Consider the following 15,433-nt stretch of genomic DNA (forward strand, 5'->3'; position numbering starts at 1 on the left):
CTATGTGACCTTTTGCGGGACTCTCGGGTGTTCTTCACTCATCAATGATGTTGCGTTCATCAACAAGAGCTTCTCTGCGCTTCTTTCCGCACCAATCTCAATTTGGTACTCTTTCTCGTCCCAAACCCTTCCTTTTCCCCATTACTCTCTCTTGTACCACTGATATTGATGCCATCAAGGACAGACCCCATCTCGTAGATTCTATTAGGAATCTCCAAAACCTTGATTCTGCTTTGCATCTCTTTCACAAGATGGTTTCCGTAAACCCTTTGCCATCTGTGAAGGACTTTACCTTATTGTTTAGCTCTATTGTTAAGATGAAGCATTACACAGCTGCCATTTCGTTAATCAAACACTTGTTCTCCTTAGGACTCAAATCTGATACCCATACACTCAACATTGTTGTCAATTGTCTGTGCCGTTTGAATCACACTCCCTTTGCCTTCTCTGTGGTGGGGACGATGTTCAAAATCGGCTTGGAACCCAATGTGGTCACATTTAGCACCATTGTTAATGGTCTTTGTATTGAAGGCAAGGTGGATCTTGCTATATGGTTAGCTGACCACATGGATAACATGGGGTATCAACCCGACGCCCACACATTTGGAGCAATTATAAATGGATTGTGCAAGATGGGCAACACCCCTGCTGCCATTGCCCTTCTGAGGAAGACGGAAACAAGAAACTGCAAACCAAGTGTTGATGTTACGGGTTATAACGCAATTGTGGATAGTCTTTGCAAGGATGGGCTGGTATCCGAGGCTTTGAGTCTATTCTCCGAAATGACAACAAAAGGTCTTCAAACCGATACTATCACTTACAATTGCTTGATTCAAGGACTCTGTACTTTCAGCAGATGGCAAGAGGCTGCGTCTTTACTCAGCGAGAGAAAACAAAAGGGAATTATGCCGGATACACATACTTTTAATATTTTAGTGGATGCTCTTTGTAAAGAGGGAAAGATTTCAAGTGCTAGAGCCACACTTGGTCAAATGGTTCGAATGGGAGAGGAGCCTAACGTTGTCACCTATAACTCAATGATTGCTGGTTATTGTGGCCAAAATCAAATGGAGGAGTCCATGAAAGTATTTGATTTGATGGTACACAAGGGATGCCTACCAGACGTCAACACTTATACTTCATTAATCCATGGATGGTGCAAGATCAAAAGGATTAATAAGGCTATTTATCTCTTGGATGAAATGATCAATAAAGGTTTAAATCTGAATGTTGTGACTTGGAATACTCTTATCCACGGATTTTGCGAAGTGGGTAAACCGTTAGCTGCTAAAGAATTGTTTTTTACAATGCACAAATTTGATCAATATCCTGATCTATGCAGCTGTGCCATTATATTGGATGGCCTATTCAAATGTCATTTGTCTTCTGATGCAATATCATTATTTAGAGAAATGGAGAAGAGTAAGTTGGATCTTAATATTGAAACTTACAATGTGGTGCTCCGTGGGATGTGCCATGCCGGAAAACTAAATGATGCACTAGAACTCTTCTCTTGTCTGCCAGCAAAAGGCTTGAAACCTGATCTATATACTTATACAATAATGATCCAAGGTCGATGTAGGGAAGGACTTGTGATTGATGCTGAAGAGATGCTGATGAATATGGAAGAGCATGGGTGCTTGCCAGATAGCTGCACATATAACGTCTTCATCCAAGGATTACTACGACGAAATGCTGTTCTGAAGTCAATAAAATATTTTCAGATTATGAAAGACAAAGGTTATGCAGCAGATGCTAGAACCATGGAATTGCTTGTAGGTTGCCTCTCTATGCACAAAGGAGAGAATGCTTTTCAAGAATTTGTGCAGAAAATTGTTTGAATATATCAATATAACCTCTTAGTTCTTTATTTGAATTGAGGTTTTGATGTTTGTGTAGAAACTGATACTTTCATGCTGCTTTTTGTTTTCAAATTGGACCCAGCAGAGCAAGAATCTCCTTCTTGAGAAGATTATGCAATGTATTATTCTAGTCATCTTCATGACTGTATCTCTTTTTTTTTTTTTTTTCTCACAACTCAATAGACAGTGCATGATGCTCTCAAATTCTTTCTGACAGCAAGAGCAAAGGGAAGACATCAATGAAAATATATTATATAAAATATATTAGATTTAATATGAGATATAATAATTAAAGGAAAAAAAAAAAGACAAATAGATCATGATTTTTTTAACTCTACATAAATTAGTCTTTGAGTAAATAAAAATGTAAAACATTTCTTATTTTTTAAAATATGAAATAACTAAGTTTTTTTTGTTTAAAATATATAAAGAAAAATAAATTATCTGAAATTTAGATATTTATATTTTAAAAGATAAAAGATATTTTTATATTTTTAATTGAACAACGCTAAATAAATATTATCATTTTTAGTCCGTACTTGATCAACAATAATTTGTACTTATATTTAGTTATTTACATATGTTTTATATATACGAAATATATAATTTGTATCTATATTTTTTAGAATTTTACATACATAAATTTATATAATTTATACCTATATTTTTTAAAATTTATATATATAAATTAATAAAATTTATTTATTAAAAATAATTTAATATTTATACTGACTAAATAATAACAAAAAATATTAAAATTTAATTGTCCTAGAGAATTTTTCATTTTAATTAGCGAAAAAGTTATTTATTTTTTTTCTAAGATAATTACTTTTATTTCTTGAATAAAGTTGGTCCAAAATCGGACATCACACATAATAATGACCCACATGAAAAAGTTTCACCAATCAATTAAACAACTATGTAATTGAAGTAATGAAAGAAATTGGTAAGGTCATCTTCAAGAAGGAAAAATGGAGAGGCAACAGGCCATGCACTCTTCCATGAGCTTTCGAGCAGCATGAACAACTTTTACCGGCAGCTTCCGCTTACTTTCAAAAATTTGCTCATTTTTGGATTTTCAAATCTGCCATGCTAGGTTAGCTACAAGTTTCTTTATCTCCTTCAATTGTCTCGTCCTTTGTTCTGATTTTGCGATTCTTCCCACCATCGCCAAGACTCATCAGTAACTGTTGGGGGATAAATACCCAATAGCCTCCAAGCTTCTGCTGAATCTGGACAGACCCACAAACAATGTGAAATCGATTCATCTGCTAAGTTACACCGCGGGCATATCGGGTAAACTTGGGGGATTCGAGTGTGGAGCTTTAATTTGACTAGTAATCCATTATGCATTAGCTTTTATAAGAAATTTTTTACCTTGGGTTGGCTTTTAAGACTCCATATTCCTAACTATATGGATTTTTTTTGGCACTGGATAGGAAAAAATTCCACTTGAGGATGATAAACCTAAAATGCGATTTTATAACCAGATGAGACTGAATAACTTCCTTTATTCTCCTTCAGCCAGGTAATGTAGTCTTCTCCTTCTACAATTTCTATGCTAATAATTGCCTCTGCTATTGCTGGATTGGAATATTCTTTTATTTTTGTTTGATTTCATTATCTGTTTAGTAGCATTAGTTCTGTAAACTATTGTGGAATGTATTCTGTATTTGCATTAGTTATAGGTGTTATGGCAGTAAATTTTTTGACCCATGAGTCCTGTGTAATACTTATCATGCTGCCTCGTCCTATTCTTTAGAGGATGCTTTTTTCCAGAATTTTTTTACCCTCCAACATGCTCTTCTAACCCATGAGGGGTTGGTTCCTGTCTTAGCCCGTAGAAAACTAGAAAATCTATAGTATTTACTTTTATAAATCTTAGAAATCAGGGAATTAGGTCTAGTCAGTAGTCTCCACCCTTGCTTAGCTAATATAGCAAGGTTGAAGGCTTTTAGATCTTTGAAATTGAATTCTCCTTGTTCTTTTGGCCCACGGGTAATTCTCCAATTTATCCACTGCATCCTCCTTTTGCTTCCCTTTTGTCTCTACTAGAATTGTAGAATTGCCCTCTAAATTTCTTCGAGCAGCATTTTTGGCAGCTTGAAACAATTTAAGGTGTAAAGTGGTACAACAGTTGCAATGCTTTTATTAACACCTCCCTGCCACTTGATGAAAGTAAAGCCCTTTTCCAATGTTAAAGTTTTTGTGTAACCTTATCCTTTATGTAATTAAATGTTGCCTTTTTACACCTTTGGATGACTGACGGGAATCCTAAATATTTGTCTTGATTGTCAATATGAGGAACTTGGAGTATGTTAGCTAGGGAATCTCGCGTATGCACTAGTGTATTTCTGCTAAAGAACACTGCTGATTTATCCAAGCTGACCTTCTGATCACTTATCTCCTCATAACTCTATAAAATATGAATTAGTCTCCGACAATCCTCTTTTGTAGCCTTACTAAATAGTATTGAGTCATCTGCAAAAAATAAGTGATTAATTTTGGGACATCGGTGATTAAGTCTCAATCCAAAAAATTTCTGTCCCTGTTTTTCTCTATGGAGCAGATGGAAAGTCACTCTGCATAAAATAGAAAAAGGTAGGGAGAGAGAGGGTCGCCTTGCCGCACTACTCCTCTACATGGTTTAAAGAAACCGTGAGGTTGACCATCCACAGTAACAGAATAAGAAACTGTCGTCACACACTTCTTAATCCAGTCCACTCATTTATTACAAAATCCCAACTTTCTCATCATAGACCATATGAAAGATCATTTCACCCTATCATATGCTTTACTCATATCGATCTTCAAAGCAAAATCATGACTCCCATATTTCTTGTTTTTTAGAAAATGCATGAATTCATGTGCAATTAATACGTCATTACTAATCAGTCTTCCTTTAACAAAAGCATTTTGTGTATCACTGATCAATCTATTCATAACAAACTGCAACTTATGCACCAAGATTTTGGATATAATTTTATAAAACACACTACTAAGGCTTATAGGTTTAATCTGCTTCATATTCCTAGAATTTGAAATTTTAGGAATTAAGCAAATATTTGTATAATTAAAAGCTTTAAGTAGTTTACCTCCAGACCACCTACCAACCCAATTGGGTCCACTAAGAACATAGAATTATATCCGACTCTCCACAGCACATCCTCCACAGTCGAGGAATTGTTCTTTGTCTCGCATAAGAACAAAATCTCGGGAGAATGAAATTTAAAAATTCCTTTGATGCTGTGAACTATCCGCGACAGTTCCACACTCCAATCTTTATGTCTCTTGGGGTGCCAAATTATGGGCGGCACCCTTTCCCTTTTCAGACAAATGTAATTTTTTCGAACATAGTTTTTTATTTTGTGATCCTTCACCAACATCTTCAGATTGTCGCTTAACCCTCGAAATTGATTTGAAAGAATATTTTCTCCTTGCTAGATATTTCATATTCTTCTTCCTACTTCCCTTATTACCTACAGATTCTTTCCCTACTCCAATAGAAAATACATAATTTAAATAGCTTTTTTGTATTTGTTTAGCTCTATTTTCTTCTACCTTCTCTTTGTCTCCAAGAATATGTTGATCCTCCCATGTATCTCCATTTTTTCTCGCTGTACTATTATCATTCTTTCTGCTCCGTACTTTATCTTCTTCCTCCCGCACCTGTGAATTATTATCCTGGACAGATAGATTAGCAAAACCTTTGATTAAACACACCGGTATTGGTTTGTTTGATCTCTCTCTCCCTTCTCCAGCCATGTTCTTTCAATTCGGGTGCGGATGTTCCTTTTGGTTTTCAGTTCTCCTCCCAAGTTGTTCAGCTCGTAGCCAAGGTTCTCACTATTCCTCCTGTTGACTTTCCTTCACCGAGTCCTCCAAATATTGGCTGCAAGCTCTGATTTCATGTCCTACATAGCCACAGTAATGGCAAAAGTTTCCGATTCTTTCATACTTGATTTGAATCTCTATGACTTTGTTATTTTTGCCTGCAATTTTTAAAGAGTGAAGTACTAACCCGGTCCCTGTCCATTTTTAAGAATGACAACGCGACCCCTCAAAATAAAATCGATCCACTTCGGTCCCTGTCCCCTGATTCCGTCACACAATGCGGTCTCTGTGGGTATTTTTCCGTCAACTCTGAATGGAAAATGCTGACTTGTCAGGTTCAGAAATGGACAGGAGTCTAATTGTCTCTAAATTTAAATTGGTTAGGGGTTTATTTGTCCTTATAATTTTTTAAACAATATTTTTTTAGATTATTTTTTTATTTATTATATTAATATTCTTTTTTCAATAAATTATTGAATATATGGTTTAATAAGTACAAACTAATTAATAAATTATTCAAATTTAAAAATATTATTTATTATAAAACTAAATAAATAATTCTTAAATATAATTTTTAAATATATAAATAATTAAATAACAAACATTAAAATTCAGTTAATATATTAATAATAATAACTCTATGATATACTATTAGTATTATGATCTAGATATTTTTTTACAATAAAGTAAAAATTAATTAACACATTATTTGATATATAGTAAAATATTTTTGAGTAATAATAAATTTAATTTTTTATCTCTTTAAACTAAATTAATAATTCTATTTGATATCTTTGTACTAAAATACACTATGAGCAAGCAACTAATACTAAATGAAATAATTAAAATATATAACCTTTAATGAAATAATTAAATACTAATTGAAATAATTCTATTTTTTATCTCTTTAATTGAATTTTAATATACTTACAATTTTAATTAATCTATATTATTCTTATATTGATAAATCTTTATCAATCTATAACCTTATGACCATATGTATTATTAATAGATTGATAATATTATTTATATTTTAAATTTGTTGAGTTTATAAATGGTCTCCATAATATATATATATTAGTAGTTTACTCATAGTGTATTTTTAGTACAAAGATATCAAATAGAATTATTAATTTAGTTTAAAGAGATAAAAAATTAAATTTGTTATTACTCAAAAATATTTTACTATATATCAAATAATGTGTTCATTAGTTTTCACTTTATTGTGAAAAATTATCTAGATCATAATACTAATAGTATATCATAGGGTTATTATTATTAATATATTAACTAAATTTTAATGTTTATTATTTAATTATTTATATATTTAAAAATTATATTTGAGAATTATTTATTTAGTTTCATAATAAATGATATTTTTAAATTTGAATAATTTATTAATTAGTTTGTACTTATTATACCATATATTTAATAATTTATTAGAAAAATAATACTAATATAATAAATAAAAAAATAATCTAAAAAATATTGTTTAAAAAATTATAAGGACAAATAAACCCCTAACCAATTTAAATTTAGAGACAATTAGACCCCTGTCCATTTCTGAACCTGACACGTCAGCATTTTTCGTTCAGAGTTGACGAAAAAATACCCACAAGAACCGCGTTGTGTGACGGAATCAGGGGACAGGGACCGAAGTGGATCGATTTTATTTTGAGGGATCGCGTTATCATTCTTAAAAATGGACAGGGGTCAGGTTGGTACTTGACTCATTTTTAAAACCCTTCTCAAAAGTAAAACCTTTTCTCAAAGGCTTAGTTATGTCCAATAGTATTTGAATTTTGAGAATTGTTTTTTTTTTCCCCTCATAGTGAACACATAAGCATCTATGACCTTTCCCATCTCCTCTCCTACCTTTCTCCCTAAACGTGCCGTTTTGTGTTGTTTAGGTAGTCCTTATATCACCCATATGAGAACCAAAGTAAATTCTTTTTCATTAATCTCAATCTACTGACCACTTTTGTAAGTTTAAAATGTAATTTTTAAACAGCCACGATTGCCCCTTTCTCTATTTGAACTAGGTCAATTTTCTTTTTAAAGAAAAATTGAAATAGATTTCTTCCATGATCCACCACCTTAAAGCCCTTTGGTTGTCTCCATATAGCATATAGCGCCACTTCAAGAGTTCTAGCACTGAATTGTCAGTCTGCCATGAGTATACCCACCAAGCTCTTTGTGCATTTTTTTATTCTTTTCTTAATATCTTCATCCTCAAAGTGAAAAATCTGATGCTCCTCATTATCATGCACGAATTTGTCGTGATTCTGATTAACAGTCGAAGCTGCTATGGTTATTTTTAGGCGCTCTACGAACAAACCTTATAAATTTAGGATTTTTCTGCAAATCCTAGCAGAGCAAGAAAATAACCCTACCAGCAGGGCAATTTTTTCTGAAGAATTAAAAGGGTTTTAAAAACTTATTTATTTTCAAATTAGAAACTCAAAGGATTTATTTTTTATTTTCTCGTAATTAAATTATAGAGTATTTAACTATTTTGGTCCTCAAAGAATTTTGGACCAAACACTTTAGTTCCCAACTAAAATTAATTACTCAATTGCTCCCTAACAATTAATTCCGTCAGTCACTTAGGTCCTTGGTTCCGTCAACTCTAATAGAAGACAAAATGATCCCTGATAACTCTAACAGGGGACAAAATGATCCATGACAACTCTAATAAGGGACAAAATAATTCCTTACCCCTTTGTTTGAAAACGACACTGTTCTTTCCTAATTCATACTCTACTTCTTCACCTTCACAGTATTCTTTTCCATCTTTTCATTCCTCCGATCCTCTTCAACTCCAAGATCAAGCCATGGTGTAACTGTCACATGTATCACACCTACCTCAACATGTCATGGACCACACACTTCCTAAATTTCTGTGACTGGTATACCCACCTCTTCCGCACTTCACCCACTAGAAGCATCCACTTCCACGTTTTCGGTAACATCACCTTTAATTCTGCCACATCCTCAAGACCAAGTTCCACAACTACCTCAAGGGCACGCTTTTCTCCACTCTCTGGTAAAAAATATAGATTGTTGGACATTAGAACATCATGAGAAGATTATTCTTCTACATCATATGCAAATTCTCATTTGAAATGGACCCCGAGTGCTTCATTCCTTCTTTTCCGGAGTCCAAGTTGGCAGACAGTTTCGATCTCGCATCCAAACTATCAGTACAACGAGCAATGTTGCCGTTGCCGCTCATAGAAACTGAAGCGATTACTGAACATTGATTCGGAGAAGTTGAAGGAAGCGATTGGAGTGGTGGACAATGTGATGATGGTGATAATAGGACAGAAGAGGAGGGAGATGCGACGACGACGACGGGTCTTAACAAATCAAACTTGCTATCTAGATTCAGGGATCCATCGAAGATGACAAGTACTTGAGAGACATAGTCATTAGTTTCTTGAGTATGAATTGGTTGAGAACAACTTGATGATTTTTCTTCTTATGAACATTGAAGTTGCAGAGTGTGCATTGTCTAGCTTGAAGTTACAGTATTAGACTGTTAGTGTTATGGGAGATATGATAGAAATTGGGAGAGAACAATGTCCTTTCTGACCAAAGGAGGTCAGAGACTATTTTGTCCTCTATTAGAGTTGTCAGGGACTATTTTGTCCTCCGTTAGAGTTAATAGAACAAAGGACATAAGTGACTGACGGAGTTAATTGTGAGAGACCAATCGAGTAATTAATTTTAGTTGAAGACTAAAGTGTCTAGTTCAAAATTCTTTGGGGTCCAAAATGGGTTAATACTCTAAAAATTAATTACGTCAGTCACTTAGGTCCTTAGTTCCGTCAACTCTAACGGAAAACAAAATGGTCCTTGACAACTCTAACAGGGACAAAATGATCCTTGACTCCTTTATTCGAAAATGACATTGTTCTTTCCCAATTTTCATTATATCTCGCATAATCCTAATATTCATACTCTCCTTCTTTACCTTCATAGTCTTTTTTCCCATCTTTTTCTTCCTCCTCTTCACCTCCAAGATCAAGTCATGGTGTAACTACCACGCGTGTCGCACCTACCTCAACATGTTATGGACCACACACTTCCTAAATCTCTGTGGCTGGTACACCCACCTCCTCCGCGACCCACCAGAAGCATCCACCTCCATGTCCTCGATAACAGCATCACCTCCAACTCCGACAACGTCTACCACATCCTCAAGACCAAGTTTCACAAATACCCCAAGGGCACGCCTTTCTCTACTCACCAGCATATAGATTATTGGACATTAGAACATCATGAGAAGATTCTCTTTTGACATCATATGCAAATTCTCATTTAGAATGGACCCCGAGTGCTTCGTTCCTTCTTTCTCGAAGTCTAAGTTGGCAAACAGTTTTGACCTCGCATCCAATTTATCAGTACAACGAGCAATGTCGTCGTTGCCGCTCATATGAAAACCGAAGCAATTACTGAACATTAGTTCGAAGAAGAAGCTGAAAAAAGCCATAAGAGTAGTGGACAATGTGGTCATGGAGATGATAGGCAGAGGAGGAGGGAGATGGCGGAGACGACGACGGGTCTTAACAAATCATTCATAGGATCCATCGAAGACGACAAGTACTTGAGAGACAAAGTCGTTAGTTTTCTGAGTATGAATTGGTTGAAAACAAGTTAAGAATTTTTCTTCTTGTGAACATTGAAGTTGTAGAGTGTGTATTGTGTGACTTGAAGTTACAATGTTAGATTGTTAGTGTTATGCGAGATATGATGAAAATTGGGGGAGAACAGTGTCCTTTCCGAACAAAGGAGGTCAGGGACTATTTTGTCCCCTGTTAGAGTTTTTTGGGACTATTTTGTCCTCCGTTAGAGTTAATAGAGCAAAGGACCTAAGTGACTGACAGAGTTAATTGTTAGAGACCAATCGAGTAATTAATTTTAGTTGAGGACTAAAGTATCTAGTCCGAAATTCTTTGAGGACCAAAATGAATAAATACTCTAATTGTTAAAGACCAATTGAGTAATTAATTTTAGTTAGAGACTAAAGTGTCTGCTCCAAAATTCTTTGAGGACTAAAATGGATAAATACTCTTCTCTAAATTATATTTGACTCTGTTTTATTTACAATGCGGTGCGGTTCTGTAGTCTGTACTGTCTCCATTGACGAAGAAGCTCGAAAAACCAAAATGGAGGAGCAGAAGAGGGTTGCGCAGGTGGAAGCGGCGAAGCAGAGGTGCAGCTCCGTCATCGTCGCTATTCAGCACCTGCCACGTGGCTCCACCAACATCACCGATTCATGCAGGCGAACACTCCTCAAATCCGCACGTGCCGAGCTCTCTTTCCTCTCTCGTCCCTCTTCCTCTTCCACACCCCTCAGGTAATATTTGATTCATTCATGGTTTGATTTTCACTGGTCAATATTCACCTGGATCCTCAACGTTATGTTCATACTACAATTAATTAGAAAAAAAAAATTGTTTTTTCTTCTTTTCAGTACATAACAGTTTACTTTGTGTGGATGTGGGAACATAGGGTGAAGAATTATCGAGGTTTTGATAACTTAAAAAGTGTTTGGATCATGTTTTCATTTTTTTGGTATAAGTGGTCTTGATGAGAGTAAGTAACTGTTGTTGTATGCTTGATTGCTTCATAATTTTCTGAGTGTTTGTATGTGACAACAGTGTCAACATTGGGCACCTTGAGGCAGTTGTATATATTCTTCAGCAGCCTTTTATAACCGGAGTTTCTCGAGTTTGCAAATCGATCCCACTCGTACCTTCAGCTAGAAGTAATGAGCATTGTTGTTCCTCTCTGAAAGACATTCATGTTGATATAGTGTGTACCCTCAATAGGAAGCCAGTTTGGATTATAGTATCTGATAGAAATCCAAAGTACATTTCTTGGAACAGATGTCATAGAAGTAAAGGATTAAAATTTCGCGTTGAACAAGTCCTTGCTGCTGCCCGGTCGACCTTATCTTTAAGACCTTCTTCGGTTATTCTTTTCTTTGCCAATGGGCTTGACAACCATGTTCGCAAGAAACTTCGGGATAATTTTGCGGCATCTGAAATTGGCTTGCAGTTTTCGGTTTTCAGTTCTGTTGCATTGGAAGAAACGGAAGGTGACTGGATAAATGTTATTGCAAGATCATATAAAGATGCATGTGTCCTTGAAATCGACCCTGCTGTTGACAAAGAAGTTGCTTCAAATACAAGTTATAATGGCCATGGTTCAGGTGCTGACTCTTCTCAACTTGAGCTTTCAGTAGCAAAAGCTGAAACTCAGGTGCACCTTTTAGAAGAGAATGCCAAAAAACTAGGGCTTTCAGTACGGAAAGCTGAAATTCGATCAAAACCTTCAAAAGAGAATGCTGATACAAACTTAGGGGATACATTCTGTTCAATTGTTATGGGAATGAAACAAAACTCCTTTAACAGAAGAAATTCTGAATCGACTGAACCTGAAAACCTTTCATGTGAAGGTAATCTAGTAAATTTTGATACAACAGCTCTAATAGCTTTTGTATCGGGGATTAGTAATGGTGGTACAAAGAAACTGTTGGCCACTCCAGAATTTGAACTGAGACAACGGTTCAAGGGAAACTATGACTTTGTGCTTGGCCAAGTGAGTTATTGAGATTTCTGCTACATGCTTCTTGTTATCTAATTATTGTTGACAGTATATGTGTATAAGTTATTGGGGCAATGGGATTTTCATGTTCTTACTTTTTGCATGCTTGTTTCTATGCTCATTTGATCCTTGCAGTTGACTCCACTTATTTGTAAAATGGCTTTATTGTTTTTCTTATTGAATGTGAACTTGATGAAATATGTGATGAGCAACCTTTATTTTGTTATGAAACAGAATCATTTAAATTCCAAAAATTTTGTATTCTGAAGGCTTCAATGGTCTAGTTTTGAAGTTACAGTAATATTTTGATTCTTATTTTAGCATTGGAGCGTTACTTGTTCCTTGATATTATTTTCATGTTGACATTTTGTTTGCATTATCTAAATCCCAGGTAACTGTGTCCTACTTTTAAGATCCTATCCCTATTTATTTTTGAGGGAGTTTAGATGTACCCCTGAATTAACTTATTCGCCAGTTGTGTTATTTTCGATATTGCTGCCTTGAAATGTTGTAAGGCCTTTGTTAATTCCTCTTTGGCTTAACTAAGTATATCATCCCGTACTTTTACATATTTCATTAAATTCATTGTATTGGCTAACTTTTTATTCATTTTTTTCTTCTAATGGGTAGTTCTCTAAAGAAAGGTTATACAGTGGAATAGTTCATGGTGTTAAACATGTGCATTTTATATAGCTTCATAAACTATTCTGGCTTTTATCGGCATCAAGTGAATTGGCTAAATCATTGCCCAATTTTGTTCCCAGGTAATGTCCGAACTTGAAAGTCCAATCCATGTACAATTTGGTAAAATCTTATATGGGAAAACAGGAATAATTTGTCAGAGTGTTAATACGGAATTTAAGGAGTTGGTATTGATGTGTGGAGGCCCCAATGAGAAACTCAGAGCTGAGAAGCTAATAAATTGCGTCAGGTCAGTTTAATGAGCTATAGTATCTTCATCTCACCCAGTTTAATATTTGGAAAAGAAAAAAATTGCAATGGAAAATTATTGTTTTTAGTATGTATTAGTTTTCTGATCATGGATACATCATCTGTTTTACGAAATTATTAGGCGTGTTTGACCATACTTATGCAGTTGCACTTTTAAGGGACTTTTTTCCTAACCTTTTATTTGTTGCGAAGTTCACCCTTGAAAGTTTATTTATTGATTATCTTTTTATTTTATTTTTTAAATTGATAATCCTTAAAATAATATTTGCAATAACAAACTGGAGGATCACCACAGGGTTGTTCCTGATACACCTTCAGAACGCATGATGAGCCTCCCAACCACAAGGAAGCTGGCATTGAAAAACAAAATTGTCTTTGGCACTGGTGATCATTGGCATGCTCCCACTTTAACTGCAAATATGGCATTTGTCAGAGCAGTTTCACAAACAGGGATGTCACTTTATACTATTGAGCACAGACCAAGGGCCTTAACTGGTGACTAGTTTCATGCATTCTTGACAAGTCTTGAGGCATTCATTCTCACATAGAAAACCAGGTAACAGTGTTATCTTGTCAATGACACATAAAATGGGCAAGAGGAAAGAAACTTATGAAATTATCCTTTCTCTAAATCTATGCCATTCCATTATCAAATTGTTCTTTTGAAACCAATTTTTGGTGAAGGGTACTTTTCAATTTCAATTGGTTCAATGTAGAATGATGAGACTTCGTAATTGGCATCTGCTTGCAAGATGTTTATAACAAATACATAAGCATTGAGATAATAAAAACCTAGGCTTAGCTGAAGTGTCGCGTAGAGATACTTGAGCTCAAGTAACTATAACTACACTTTAATTTGTAAACTAAATTTTTAGCTTACCGCTATCTATACATAGTTTTACACTTTCCTTAAATGAGTATTACACAGAAAGAATAGCTTATCTGTAAATGTAAAAATAAATAATAATTAAAAACACAACCAATTTTTTAAAGAACTGTTAATATAGCTATTTATTTTTATCATTATTAGTTTGGTAATAATAAAGCTGTTTATTGTTCAGAGAAGTCTAAATCTTGGAAACAACATGAAATTTTGCAACTATAGGATAATATTCAGAGCATAATGCCAACTGAAAAGGAATTTTTCATTACCACTGATAAAAATTCAACCAATGCTTTCTTTCCTCAGTTCCAACCTCTCAAGCTTGATGTCTATTGTGGGGGGACTTCAATGGAATGTCTCCTGTCTGCTGTTGTAACCAGCAGTGGGATCTTCAAGGTGCTTGCAGACTGTACTTGTCCAGTGAAGGGCACATTAACCACTGTATTGTTCTGATGATCTTGGAAAAACTGTGGCATAGACCTTTCACATAGTCCAGTGTTTTTGTATCAATCTTGGTCCTTTCTCACTGTAAATATTTGTATCTGGGTTGTGTGCTTTGGACTTCACAACAAACTCTGCGTTGTCATGTGAAAAGTTAGTCTAAGATTACTTATCCTGTGCTGTCAGTTCAGAAGTTGGGAAGATTTGACTGAAGATTAGGTAATGGATTCAACAAGGGGAAAGTGCACTTGCAAAAGCAACCTCTTTAAGTGTATTGGCATAGATTTTTCGTAATGGAGGATGATATGAACTCATGCCGTGCCCCTTGGGAACTACCAGGGGAGCTGTTGGTGGTCATGGAATCAAGGTGCTTCCACCTCTACACTGGAGATCCTATCTTTGATTATCTATCATAAATATCAAAAAGGGTGTTTCTGTAGTTTCATCTTTTTGTGATTACATTATTACAACCTTTAGCTCAGTTCAGTTGAACAATGGATGAAAATAATGTAATGTTGCTGCTCTATGTTGAGCTTCCTTATCTGACTCTGACTTGTGAAAATACCGTTAGCGTTCTTTTTAAAGGAAACAACCTATATACTTTTTGGTTGAAATACATATAGTTATAGTTCAGTCTCCCTAATTTTTATTGTGCAATGAGTTGCTGCCATTTTACATCCTTTTGGTGCTAATGCTTAGTACCAAGTTATGCCATGCTAAAAGATTGACATGTAACTTTTTATAACCGCCAGATGAAGTTTCTATATTCCTTGGAGGAAAGATAAAATATTTCATATTCCAAAGGGTATTTTAGAAATTATCTTTTTAAAGAATTGCAATTCAATTT

At 34.8% G+C, this 15,433-nt stretch overlaps 1 protein-coding gene across 1 annotated transcript; it reads left to right on the top strand.

The window, feature by feature from the left end:
- The first annotated feature begins 10,786 nt into the window (after positions 1–10,786).
- On the top strand, positions 10,787–15,225 carry LOC112751562 (uncharacterized). The gene is made up of 5 exons (XM_025800732.2): positions 10,787–11,058; positions 11,363–12,305; positions 13,076–13,242; positions 13,558–13,818; positions 14,452–15,225. Exons 1-4 carry the CDS (start codon positions 10,808–10,810, stop codon positions 13,763–13,765), a joined length of 1,569 nt encoding a protein of 522 aa, XP_025656517.1. The 5' UTR covers positions 10,787–10,807; the 3' UTR covers positions 13,766–13,818; positions 14,452–15,225.
- The last annotated feature ends 208 nt before the right edge of the window (positions 15,226–15,433 follow it).

Source organism: Arachis hypogaea, chromosome 15 (genome assembly GCF_003086295.3).
Source record: "Arachis hypogaea cultivar Tifrunner chromosome 15, arahy.Tifrunner.gnm2.J5K5, whole genome shotgun sequence".
Lineage (NCBI taxonomy): Eukaryota > Viridiplantae > Streptophyta > Magnoliopsida > Fabales > Fabaceae > Arachis > Arachis hypogaea.

Coding starts and splice junctions, on each gene's coding strand:
- LOC112751562 (XM_025800732.2), top strand. CDS start 10,808: ATGCGGTGCGGTTCTGTAGTCTGTACTGTCTCCATTGACGAAGAAGCT. Junction 11,059..11,362: donor TCCTCTTCCACACCCCTCAG/GTAATATTTGAT, acceptor ATGTGACAACAG/TGTCAACATTGGGCACCTTG. Junction 13,243..13,557: donor AAGCTAATAAATTGCGTCAG/GTCAGTTTAATG, acceptor GGATCACCACAG/GGTTGTTCCTGATACACCTT.